This window comes from Nuphar pumila, chromosome 3, assembly GCF_984573655.1.
Source record: "Nuphar pumila chromosome 3, dmNupPumi1.hap1.1, whole genome shotgun sequence".
Taxonomy (NCBI): Eukaryota; Viridiplantae; Streptophyta; class Magnoliopsida; order Nymphaeales; family Nymphaeaceae; genus Nuphar; species Nuphar pumila.
The window spans coordinates 131722935-131736920 of NC_143251.1; the positions used below are offsets into that span (position 1 = coordinate 131722935).

Sequence of the window (13986 nt, forward strand, 5' to 3'; positions counted from 1 at the left end):
CCAACTGTCCATACAACAGAGGCTTGCTCCAACTAAGCTAACCCTTTTGGGGCATATTATCGTAGGTTATTCATCCCCATTCACAAGAAAGCTGGTGTTGGTGATGTAAAATTTATTTAGCTTTATAAATATCATAAAGTCCATTCAAATATGGAATAAGTGATAGCGAATTAGGTCCAAGATAAGTTGGGCAGTAGTCCATTCAACGCACCTAGGGTACCATTCACCCTCGTGAATCGTGGACTCCATGGATGCAAATGATCAGATTTGTGCTGGATTCTAACTTATATTAATCCAAATATTTTATGGTACACCATGATTGGTAAAAACAGGTTGGGAACGTGTCACATGCAAAATGTACAAAAGATGGTATTTGGTTCAGGTTAAAATATAGACATAACAGATAATGTTGATGTGAAATTTGGAAAGACCTTCCACATAAATTTGAATCCACCTACGTACAAATTATTGGTGAAAATATTCAAAATGGTGCAAGATTTGTCCTGTTCGAGATTTTCTTTAGAATGAGATTTGGGATATTGATCCATACTGAATAATGAACAGACATTCAAATTCTAGTTTTAGGGATCCATATCAAAAAATAATATCTCTTGACCAATGTTGTTGTAGCCCTAGAGAGCAAAGGATGGAGAGAAAATAACTCAGGCTGTGTTTGAATGTCTTGGATCTCAAATCCTAGGGAGAACTTTGAATTTTATAATGGAAAGATGCATCCTCCCCCCACTTCCTCAAATTCTCAGATCCCAGGATCTGACCTTTTATTTCCTTTATACCAGGGATCTCAAATCCTTGATCTGAAATTCTTTGTTTGAATAGCCTTAGATCTTGGCATGGGGTTAGAACCACATCAGCCTGCTCTATGCCACCTTAGATCCTTGGATCTGAGATTTGAGGCTTTCTTACGCCCTTGTAGAGCTAATTCCTGATAGTGATATTGATGGTGATCTCAAAGCAATATCTCATGTTTGAACAATGTTGTCAGTATCATTGCGAATGGGCCAATTCGTATAGTATCAGCCAAAAATCCATGTGAAACCAAGCTGATTTGGTTATTTTTAAGTTTAAATTTTTTTAATAGTTTTGTAACATGTGTCATTTGCTGGTTAAAGATTGGCCGATTCAGTTCAATTAAGTTCAGAAACCGAATCGGATGATTCCCCGAAACATTTTGAAAATCAATTCAGAGTCCGATACGATTCTGACAACATCGACGTTTGAATCGCGGGTCCGAACTGAATCTAGCCCCATTTCCACCCTCTCCGTAAGGCCCTACTACCTTGTAAAATAATTCCATTGTGGATGGAGCCCATCCAGCCTCTGATGTTCATATCATGGTAGGATGAATGACATCGCATGGCTGTGATACGAGGCCATGGCTTCATTCATACAATCGAGTCTTGGATACCATTCATGATGGACATTAGTCCAACCCATATATCTTGAGCTAAACCAAGAGACAGGTGGATTCCAGTAAACGGATGATCTACACATAATGCAAAATTGATGGTCAGGATCTAATTAATGGACCCAAAAGATCCGTTTACCATCTCAAACCCAGCTTGAGATAAGAGTATATACTTGTCCCACCCACAATATCTGGCGGGTCGAACTTCATGGCCAACGGTCCAGATCATAGTGAGGCACAAGAACAAAGGAGTGCCATCATACCACGTGGCTCCTTAATGATATTCCAAGTGTGACAAATATCGCATTGTTAGCCATTTTAAACGGTCAAAATAACACGTTTTTTACAAAATTCCATTTCCGTTTTTTTTTTTTTTTGAATTCTCTCATTTGTGGCGAAGTTATTTCTATCATTAGTAAATAAAGCAACACTTTTATTTTAGTTTTACATATTTTTGTTATCACTTTACCCATAATTTTTTAGAGTCCCATGTGAAAAGCGATTTTCATAATTTTTGTTGTTTTCTCCTAAATCTAACATACGGATGTGATCTACATACTTGGTTTTATAAGGACCAGCTCTTGAATCATCCGATTATAATGCATAAATAAGACTTTTTAAGGCTTTAAAATCAACGGCTCATAATCTTCATAAATATTCAAGGATCCAAAAATCATATTTTTAATAAAAAATATAAGATCCAACAGTTGATAATTCACTCGAACACATCTACATGGTTGGATTTGCAAAAAAAGTATTGGAAATGTTCAGTTCACACTGTAGTTCTCATATTTCTACTGACTGTTTTTTTTTACTTGTATATGTATTCATTTTCCCCATATTTTCCCGATAAACACAAAAAATATGAGAGATTTCAAAACGATAAATTAACGGCCATTTAGTGGCTGTTTTTAGTCGTTTGACTGGATATTTCTTATTGTACACTTGGCATTATCAACAGGATGCAGATATTTTGGTAGGTCAGTTTCCGAAATGGAAAAAGTAAGCTTAAAGATCTCAAGAGTTTGGCCCACTTGTTTTTAGAGCCACCACCTAAGCTTGCAAAGATCCTATAAATCTAGCTAGATTTTTAACAAAACCTTCACTACCAAATCTTAAAAACTATCCACATAAGAAGAGAAACTCACTCCGCTGGAGGAACTCTTAAGTGGGTTCCCTCTATCATCCTTTGATTTGGTTGGCAAATTCAGCAGAAACATTCAGATGGAGAATCAAATTGTGCAGAGGAGAATGTCCATGATTGCTTGTCACCTTGGTGGGAGTGAAGAAGTGAAGGCCAATCATCTCTTCCCTATGGTAAGATCCAGAATCATGGTTTTCTTGGTTTTGGTGTTTAATTCTCTCTGCCACAGGATTTGCATGTTGTTTAGTTCATTGATTTGGGTTCTCTTTGTTTTTAATATATTTGGCATGCTCTGATGCTTTATAATTTTAATTTTGAGCTCATTAAGGATTTTGGTTTGGAAATGTTAATCTTATGATTAAGTATCTGGATGGTGTTTTGCTTGGTTGATTATTATTTTTGTATTCTTTGTTGTTAACTCATGGAAAAATTTTGTAGATTCATTTGGTGGGTGTCTTTGCTTTGCTTTTATTAACAAATTCTGACTGGTTTAGTCATGCTTTGTTTATGATTATATATCTGGAGAGCTGTTGTATGCTGGCTTTGTTACTAATTTTGCATACTTTGTTGTTTCTTCTTTCTGAGAATTTTTGTAGAATTTTGAGGGGCCTTTGGATTGTTTTGTTTGTCGAATTCTGATTGACTTGGACATGATTTATCAAAAGCATTAATCTGAAAGCTAAGACCTAAGGACTATACTCTTAGGAGTTTGAGGCGTCTGTGAGTAGGCTCAAACTACTAATGGAGGTGGATGGTTTTTTTGTGTTTCGCAGGGGTAGATGATGAAATAAATGTTTAAAATCATGCATTCTTCTTCTTCTATTCCAGATAGCCAGGCCGGGAAGTAGTCCCTGATGGGATTCGAACCCGAGACCTCTTGTTTAAGATAGCACGACTCTACCCGATGAAACCATGTTCTTTCATTACACCATGTTTCATCTTGTAAGGCTTTGTCCACTTTGATTTTGGTGTTTTGAGACAAAACACACTTGCAGAACCAGATATCATCAAAAGCTTAGAATCAAATTAGGATTCATTGATGCATTGTTCTCGTTTTCTAATGACAAATTATATTTCTATTTGTTATTATGAATTATGAATGGATAATTTAGACGTGCATTCCCAAGCATATAATGTTGGGAGTTTGAAGCATAAGATTATAGAAATTTAACCAAAATAATTATAAATTATTTCTTTTGCTCTTTTCCTTCTTTTGTAGTCTGATGCTCTTTACAAGAATTTTTTATTTTGGTTTCATCTTACTTGCACAGAATTGCAGCAGCACACTGAGTTCTGTTATCCAGAGGCGTGACAACAGAGTGCTCTTTGCACGCCAAGGGTCGATGTCTCAAGCCTGCTTTATGCGTCAAGTTTCAACAAAAGAGGTTTTTTATTATGTCCTGATCCCAAATTTCTAGTAAACATTCTTATGATGGAGCAGTTATGGCATTTCTCCAAAAGCTCTCATTCCATTATTATGAAAATTCAAAATTTGTTCGTGTTAATTCATGCCAACAGGACAATTTTGAGCGACCTGCATTTGCTAGGCCAGTTCAGAAAACAGCAGATTTTCCAAAATTCACAGAGTACCAACCAGTGATAAATAATTTTGATTCAGTTGCAACTGAGCCTCCTAGATTTGCAAGGCCTGGCAGTGGTTTATGTAAGGTCGGTGAATGTTATGAAGAAAAACAGCATTGCTCAAAACAAACCACCAAAGTCAAGGGTATCTGTCTATATATCTTAGCGTGTTTAATTCCCTTTTGTCTACCTAATTTTGTATTTTTGTCAAGTGTCTTCTTTTGATATTCATCCTTAATCCATTGATCATCTGCTTCTTCTTAATATTTTTCTTTGTATCTGGCAATATGTCAAGATTTTTTTTTTTAAATCTTTATCCAGAGCTCCAAATTGCAGGAAATAAAACAGGTGCTGAAGCAGGAATTCTGCAATTTATGGATTTTTATGAAATTTAATTTGATTATTCATCTTCATCCATAATCTATTCATGATCCATAATCTATTCATGGCCTATCTCTCTAGCTTATTTGCCATATTTAAAAGTAAAAGAATAAAAGAATAAAAAAGCAGAAGCTTACCATGATTTTGGAGAAACCATCTTAAGCCTACTTGCACAAGATTTTAGCTTGCTAGTTCTTTGTACACATTCTCTATTACCAACAGATCAGTTTGTTATCCATGTCCACCAGCAATTTAACTAGATCATTTGTGTCCTAGCATCAAGCTGTTCTTGGTTGTAAACATTTGCTGCTATGTTTCAAATTCATATGGTGTTTCATATTAGGATACAAAGTTACTGTTTCAATGTGCTTTCAAACTTTTTGTGTTGATTGTTCTCATCTTGAAATCTAACACAGGTCAGGAGTGGTCACCACGGATGGACGTTGCAGAGTGTGCCTCTAATTATATTATTGCAATAGAACTTCCTGGTGTCAGTAGTAAGAATATACGAGTTGAGATGGATGAGAAAAAGTATGGCTTATGTGACTTGGATTTCCTTAAACTCATTTTATTAGATTTCTATTTTCAGAAATTTTGATCCATGATTTTTTTTTAACTTCTTTAGCTTGGTAGTGTCCGGGAGACGTTTGAACCAATGGTGCTCAAGTGGCTGGGGAGACACAGCAGTTACATATCACAGGAAGGAGATTTATCAGGGTCCATACCAGATTGTCTGGCTTCTACCCTATGATGTGAACAAAGATCGTGTCTCTGCAGAGTTTGTGTAAGTCTCGTGCACAAATTTCATTCTTATTCCTTCTATCTTCGCTTCTGTACAAATCTGGGAATTAGTAGTAAACTTCTTACATCATCATTAGAAGAAATTTCCTCCAAAAGCTTAGCTTGTAGAAATGCCATACAAGCATGAAACCGATCCCATGTTCATTGTCTCACATTTCAAATGCATTCATTACAATTAAAGCTTCAACTCAACTATTCTGTGATTATTATCAAACTTCACTATTAAACATTTATGAAACTTGTCTAAATCATGGGATACAACCATCTTGACTTGCAATGTCCTATACCACAGTGAAAGGTCTGTCTTTTTTTTTGATGGACAAGTTGGGGTTTGGCGGACCCCCTACCTGTTTATTGATATACACAGAAGAGAGATACAAAAGCCAAAACGGAAATCATCCCTCAATCAGAGGGTGCCAGTTAGGGGGATATTCTTTCCAAAGTTTGCGCATCCCCACTTTTGCCAACTTTGCTAAAGATCTAACCAAGAATTGAGCATCCTTGTACACCTTATCCACATGAACACATTGAAAGCTATATAAAGAAGAGGGTAGCGTATCAGGTACACAAAAGAGGCGTCCCCTACCGTCCATCGCAGCATTGATCTTAGTCACCAAATCTGATCGGCAAGTCTCAATGACCACCTTCTTTGGACTTTGGATCCTTTGAAGCACCTCCAGCCATACCCATTCTAAATCCTCGATTCTGCCATCCGTTGAAAAAGCATCCTGCTTGCATGAAATAGCCTGTATGATTTCTGATTGTAAATCCTAAATGTCATTGCTGGCTGTACATCACAAATATTAACCTTCACCCATCGTGGCGCTGGAGGAGTCCAAGAGTTTAAACTCCATGTCCAGGCAACTGAACCCTCGTCTTTACTGAGAATCCTTAAAACATATTCCCTTACCACCTGTAATGCTTCCCTATTATTAGGGTAACTCAATATCACTACTTTCACAAAATAATAGAGTATTTCTTACCCACCAGATTTTCCATTTGAAAGGCCAAATGCCAACTAATTTGCTCCTTTTTGGAGACAAATTTAATTGAATACCATGAAATTAGGGCATCTCAATGTGATCACTAGGCTTCCATCTCCCCAAAAGAGCTACCACCTGGGCCTAAATGGGCTTCACCCAACTACACTGAAGGAAAATATGATCGACTGTCTCCTCCTGATTCATGCAAAGAACACATCTGCTTGGCATATCTTCTTTGAACTGCAAAACGGAGGATTAAAGCAGCCCTAGGAAAGAAGCTTTTACACCATCTCATACGGGACATCAGAAATAGGTCACCTATATCACGAACAACTTTCCATGCTTTGTGAAGGAGAACCGCTTTGAACGATCCCACATTAGCTCATCCTCAGCCTCTGGGTTCCATCTTTGTTGGGGGGACAAAGGTCAACGATACATCTTCCAGAACTCTGAGAAATAAGTCAAGGGCCTGGCATTGTGGATATATTTGAGGATTTATCATTTGGAGCAGTGATGTGACGCAGGGCATCGTACATGACATATTGTGTATTTTGAAGTTGACGAATCAAGGAGCTAATTGAACACCAAGGGTCAAACCAAAATTCAATCCGATCACTAGATCCTATCTACCACTTGACTGCTGCTAACAATAAGACACCTACCCTTTTTCCACCTGTAAGATACAGGCAGACATAGCTTAGGACACCATAGAGATTCATTTTTCATGTACTTGGCCGTAACCAACTTCACCCAAGGATTATGAGGTTTAGTCACCCACAAGAGCAATGATCCCCAAACCCCCTTTTGCTACTGGCTTGCGTACTTGCTGCCCATTCAGAAATGATAGCTCCATTTTCGGTCCGAGTCAAACTAGGAATTTCCTCATAATGGTTTTCATTTGCTTTAAAACAGCAACCAGAATGCAAAATGCTTGCATCCAGTAAAGAGGAAAAGAAGCTAAGGCAAAAGTTAATAGGGGTAACATGGCCAGCCATGGATATGAGTTTACCTTTCCATGCATCTAGCTTCAGTCTAAATTTCATGATGAGGGTAACAATCAGATTGGCGTAAGCATCCTTTGAACAATGGAATTCTGAGATGTCATCGGAAGCTGTGTTGGAGACCACTCGGTCTCTCTTTGAATAGTCTGGACTCTATGAGAAGATGGATGAAAATGGAATCGTGACTCCTTATTAACCATAATGCTTGATGAAGCTTCGTAATCTTGCATAATTCTAATGAAATTGCTTATAGAATTGTCACGATCAAGAAACAATAATAATAATAATAAGGCATTGTCGACATAGGAGTGATGCCATTTGCTTCTATAAACATCAACAGGACTAATAATACCCTGGCTTTGAGCCTGAAACAAGCGTTTCATTAGTAGGAACATATAGGGAGACATTGGGTCACCTTGCCTTATACCCCGGCCACTTCAAAACTGTTTAGTAGGCTCTCCGTTAATGATTACCAAAAAAGAAGGGGATCAAACACACTCCATGATCTTGTCACACGATCAACTATAAAAAAAAAAGGAGTGTCTTCCAGAAACTCCCAACTTACTTGATCATATGTTTTAGAGAAATCATTTTTTAAGATGGCAGCTTTTCTATTACTCATGGCTAGGGAACATATATTCCTGCCTTTTAGAAATGCCTGTTGATTTTGGCTAATAATTCGCTGGAGAATACTTGAACATTCAATCAACTATAATTCTAGAGAACTTTATATACAAAATTAGCCAAGTTGATTGGTCTTAATTGATTCAACCACGTTGCTCCTATTTTCGAAAGTCAAATTATATTACAGTTCACCTGACGTAGGTGACACTTTTGAAAGAAATCCTTTATAGCCTTGCATAAATCTCTCTGAATTATGTGCCAATATTCTTAAAAAAACATCCCAAAAAACCATAAGGCCCTGGTGCACTCTCCGGGTGTAAATTAAAGACGGTTGTCTTTATCTCTTCATCCGTTACATGTGAAGACAAGTAGTTATTTTCCTCAATCGAGACAGAAGGATCAACAAATTCCATTAAAGCAATCCTGAGGAGTATTGGCAGCTAAAAATAAACGAGAGGTGCTGCACAACTTCCTCTTTAATTTGTAATGGGGGAGTTTACTTGAGGGCCATATCCCCTTTCTCTAGTATAAGGATCTTTCATCTCATAATCTTTCTCTTGACAGTGGCATGAAAAAAGGCAGTATTCTGGTCGCCCTCATCAATCCACTTACAACGAGCCTTTTTTCTCCACATGGACTCTTCCATCTCATGTAGAACTTGGAGTTCGCCTCTAAGCAAAAGCTCTTTAGCAATACTTTCTGCGTCACCCGCATCTGCCTGACTTTGGCACTGTTCCAAGTTATTGATAACCTCCTTAATTCTATAGGGTATATCACCTATATCTGTTTTTGACCATCTACTTAAATATTTCTTAAACATTTCCAACTTTTTAACCAAGATAAACATAGGACAACCTTTGAATGTAGATGTCCAAGCTGCTTGGATAATATTTTCACATTCTTGATGCTTCATCCAAAACTTAAAACTTAAAAGAACATAAAAGTAGACAATGGATTAATATCTGGACAACTATTCACCAAAATACCCTTGTGATTCAACACAGATCTGGGGATCAACAAACAATTCGTGTTGGTAAACTTATTGGTCTATGTGTCATTAATAAGAGCTGTGTCTAACTTTCCTGCTCTGAACTCAATTCCCTGCTGACCATTCTGCCAGGTGACTGTGGATGCTCTAAAACCCAACTCAGTCAACAATTATTAATCATTTCTTTAAATCTCGAACAGTGTGGATACTCGTCCAATGTTCCTTGCCTCCCGAAAGTAGACATAGTGGCGTTCCAGTCACCTAAAGTCAGCCATGGAACACCTCTAGGGTGATGTTTCATCAATTGCCATAAATGCCAGTAACCATGAGCAGGTCCTTATTATCATCAACTACGACGATCAGAAGCTGTTCCCTCATTAGGTCGACCGAAATTGAGACTGCAGTAGGGTTCCAAAAACAGATGATTCTACTATTTTCTAAATACTCAAAATTACCTACACAATGATAGGAAGGGAACCTTCTGAAGCTGGGCTAGAAAACTCTGCCTTTACTTTAGTTTCTAGTAGGAAAGCTACATCCACCCTATGGAATCAAAATAACTCGGCAATTATGTGCCTTTCCCACCCTCTTCCCAACCCCCTAATGTTCCACACAAGGAACTTCATAGGCAAGAGGTTGTGGTTGATTCACATCACCCGTATGAGTGTCAAGGCACACCTTGCCAACATGGGCCTGTCTTTGGTGAGTTATTGGCTCAGCACTACTTTGGTGTTTATAGTAAGCATGGGTTCCTTTGTGATCACCTTTTGCTCATAAGAAGTTTCAGAGGTTTCTTCAGACTTGCTGTATGTGACGTCCAATGAACAGAACTTTTACTCCAAATCACCTTGATTCTTCTAGTCTGAAACAATCCCGGACAACTCTGCCCACAACTCTTTAATTATTATGTAAATTCGTGCAAACTGCTAGCTTCCTAGGTACTTCATAATAGTCCAATTTACAGAGAAATGACCAAGAAAGTTTCGACTTTCAAAAGCAGAAATTACATTCGGGGGAAACTCATGCTTTCTCCTACGTTACAGTTAATTGCATGTAGTTGTCTATTATGCTGATTGGTCCAAGGAACAACAGTACATGTGGTGCTGAATCTTGACATGGAAAAGACTGCCCCTATGATCCAAGGTTGCTAATGTGCCAATAGGATTTTTTTGATGTAGACAAGCCAAATGGGCTTTGGAAGCCAACTTAGTGGCTTAATCATCCTGTTCACTTGTTCAACTTACACGAGAAGCAATTCAACGCAGACGATCCTGAGCCCTCGGTTGAATCTTGGTGGTTGAAATTTTGCTCTCTAACCTTTTACTCACTTCTTCTGACTTATAAAGTCTTCTGGTTGTTTTTGCATGTGTGTGGCTGCAGAGATGGATTCCTACGGATCATGCTACCAAAAGTATGAATAGTATGTGCCTGAATCATCATCATGAAGAGGAAAACGTGTGACCGGATCATCATGTAGGCATGTAAATTCACTATCAATAAAGCTATATGCATACAACTCTACTATATGTAGATCTTATCGATATGTATGTGTATCTTCTCATGAATCTTTTGTCATATATATAGGACAATGGAAAATAAATAATACATTTTAGCGGGAGAGATATCAGATAAGTTTTAATTGTGTTGGTGGGAAAATGTTGGCTACACTTGATTATACCATATTCTCTCGAAGAAACAACCCTTTTTTTTTTGCCTTTTATTTATTTTTTTTATTTTTGGATCAATCCCTATGTATCTGATATACATGGTTAGTTTAATCAAAACATGGTTCAAATTGTCTAGTTGCACTTGTATAAAAAGCCTGTAACACATCATGATTGAAAAAATTATCTTCTTTCGTCGAAACCACTTGAATATCCAAGTGCATTTCCTAAAGATGAACTGTGTTGAGCACATATATGGGTCAGATTGATCAAATATTTTTTCTGCAAAAGAGTATGGCATTATAGAGTGTAGCCAATATTTTTTCTTTGTTGGCCGTTGATGATTTTAGGCATATGGTTGCTAATTTACACAGCTAATTAACGGAATTTTTTCTTGTTTACTTGATTTTTATGCGGTGGTGTTGAGAAAGGTTTTCTGTCAACAGATGTTAATGTAGGAGAAAATTTTCAAATATTTGCTTCTTTTATGTTGATACGGATGGCCCTGCCATTGACTGGATGGCAGCACCATTATGTTTAGCTCAACTTCTACAGTCTTACAGTCAGTGAATCACTCTTATTGTTTAGGCTTATGAGTCGAGCTTGGACTTTTTAAGCTTGGCTTGTTTATGCTTAGATTTTTAAACCTTGTTCATGACTAAGTAAAGAAAATTAGTTATCTTGCACTTGATTCAGCATTGTTATGAGCTTGAGCAAGCTTTATTTGGGCGTAATTGTAATTGGCTTAGCCATATGTATAGCTTGGTATTAGGGGTGTCAACGGGTCGGGTTTACCCAGATCAAACCCTTATAGGGTCATGGTGATAAATAAGAAGACCTGATTAAGACCTGTGTCCAGACCCGAAGGTCCGATTAATACATGGATCCGGGTATAGTTTCTGAAATTTTATACCAGACCCGGGCCCGACTCGAGAACCGATTAAGACCCGCAAATTTTCAATGTAAAAATAATAAAAAATATTATTTTGCCGGGTATGATTTGGGTATGGTTCATATAGTTCTTATTTGGTCCGGGTATGGTTTCTCTTATAGTGAACCCGATTAAACCCGGGTCCAAACCCAAAAACTGGGTCCAAGTCTGGTTTCACCTGGGTCCAAACCAAACCCAACCCAACCCGTTGACACCCCTACTTGGTATGGCTCAAATAATGCTGGACGTAGGCCTAGGTGGTAGGAACCCCCTTGAGGCCCACCTGACAATGCACATAAACAGACCAACTTTGGGGCCTGAACCTGGTAAGAGTTCTCCCAGTCCGGGTCTAGTCAAACTTGGCTTCTCCTCCGGTTCCTCCAGGCCCGAGGTGAAGGACCCGGCTTGGTTCGAACCATAGTTACCAGAAGAAGCTTCACAACTCCTAAAAAGCCACTTTGCAGCAGGCCCACTTTAGAAGCATCAAACTAAGCACTCATTTCACAATTCCAAAATTTTACGAGAAGTCCGGGTAACGGAGAGCTTGGTTTTCTTAATATTATGGATATAGAACACCTTTCTTATGTTAGAAAATTTGAACTTTATGATAGACAAATTGAAAAGGTTTAAAAATTGTAATATAAATTAAAACGTGTTTGTAAGTACTTTTTGGTGTTACTTCCTCGCATAGTGACAAATATCACGAGATTTATGAAAATCTCGCGATAAGAATGTAAAAAATTGCATGAAAGTTTAAAACCGCAATTTCTCGCGAGATTTTCTCAGAATATTGCAAGATTTATGAAAAAACTTTAAACACGATATTTAAGTTTTAAATGGCTATTTATCATGAAAAAATGTGTATTTTTATTTTAAATAATTTTTATTAATATTTCTTATAAAAAATATTTTTTATATTTTTTATTGTCAAGTTTTTGCTGAAAAAAAATGTGAGATTTATGAAAAATTTTCATTTTCTCACAAGTTTTTGAAAAACGAGATTTCTAACTATGCTTCCTAGTTCCTACTTGTTTCATCACATTTTCTCTCTTTTCCTTCTGCCAGCTTTACGCACCCGGGAATTCAACGTTGGTCAGTACCGTTGGGAATCGGCCTGAATCAGTTCAAAATCAAATACGACACAAGTCTGATTTGGTTTATTTTTCAAAAAATGCATACAAAAGTTAATACTAGTTTTTAATATTATTTTAATATTTACTCACACATTTCATCCCTTGGTTCAGATCGATTCAGTTCAGAATTGGAATCTGCCGATTCCATGAATCATTTTGAAAATAGATTCAGAGCCAATATGATACTGACAACATTGCGAGAATTCGCTAGATACTTGATTTAGAATATCCTGCTTTCTTTATTCAACCTCCAATCTAGGAGTGGGCATCGTGCGGCCCCCACCTGGACCTGTTTAGAGCTCGGTCCATCGGGCTTTAGGGCACGTTTGATGGAGCGTCTTGTGCATCATACGGGACAAAAATCACAAAAAAGATACTATTTTTAACAAACGTTGGACGCGGCGAACATGCAGAATGCCGTCCGCCGCGTCCTTTAAACATCGTTATTTTCGTTCCACCCCCTCCCCTGTTACGAAAAGAACAGGATGAGGAGAAGGAAAGTTTAAAAAAAGTTTTGCCTCGATGGGCGCACCCCTCACTTGCCCGACTCCCTCCCTCTCTCTCATGTGCAGCGAAAGGGAGCCCCTCTCTTGCCCTGTGCAGGGATGGAGCGCCCCTCTCTTGCCCGACTCTCTCCTTCATGGAAATTTGGATTTTGCTCTTTAACTTTTGACCTAAACTTTAATTCGAAGCTTGAATCAGAGATGGCTGAAGCAGAAGATCTCCGAGAAGGACCGACTGATTTACGAGCTCCAGGACAAAGACTCGGAAATAGATGTTGGTCTTCGTGTCACCCTCGATGAGAATGTATGTGTTGTTAGACCTTCCCTTCTTTGCTTCTGAAACTGATTGATTTTTTGAGGGTTTTATTCGTGGATTTCATTCTCCTAAATCATTTTTTATTAAAGCAATCTATTGCCTTCACTCATAGTTGTGTATCTTCAGAACTGTTTTTTTGTGAACACCATTAACGTCATCATTGTCACCACCACTCTTGTTTGTTGTATTGATGATTAACAAGAGATTTTTAGGCATGCTGATAAAGCTTTCTAATGAAAAAGATGGGTTGATGATTGCCGCAAAAAAGTTGAACAGAGATGTTACTCCAATCAGCTACAACCTCCCTCATCTTCTCATCAATAATCATGTTCGAAACTAACCTTCACTTGGTGCAAAATTCTATTGATGTTCATGTTTACCAAACCTATTTGTTGTCATTTGGAGCTGGAGGAGCTAAAAAGTCACTTGCTCATAGTGCCAAGGAAAAGGGAGCCAGAATGGTTGTTGCCAATCTCAATTATGGTATGGATTCTCTTCAACCATTGCATG

General features: G+C 37.8%; 1 protein-coding gene across 1 annotated transcript; it reads left to right on the top strand.

The window, feature by feature from the left end:
* Positions 1-2549: 2549 nt before the first annotated feature.
* On the top strand, positions 2550-10553 carry LOC149843857 (uncharacterized). The gene is made up of 6 exons (XM_090000098.1): positions 2550-2743; positions 3842-3955; positions 4089-4296; positions 4949-5063; positions 5158-5316; positions 10310-10553. The coding sequence occupies exons 1-6, from the start codon at positions 2651-2653 to the stop codon at positions 10344-10346; spliced, it is 726 nt and encodes a 241-aa protein (XP_089856224.1). The 5' UTR covers positions 2550-2650; the 3' UTR covers positions 10347-10553.
* Positions 10554-13986: the final 3433 nt, after the last annotated feature.

Excerpts from the sequence above, each read along its gene's own strand:
- LOC149843857 (XM_090000098.1), top strand. The coding sequence starts at position 2,651 with ATGGAGAATCAAATTGTGCAGAGGAGAATGTCCATGATTGCTTGTCAC. Across the intron at positions 2,744-3,841 it reads CCAATCATCTCTTCCCTATG|AATTGCAGCAGCACACTGAG; the intron begins GTAAGATCCAGA and ends TTACTTGCACAG. Across the intron at positions 4,297-4,948 it reads ACAAACCACCAAAGTCAAGG|GTCAGGAGTGGTCACCACGG; the intron begins GTATCTGTCTAT and ends AATCTAACACAG.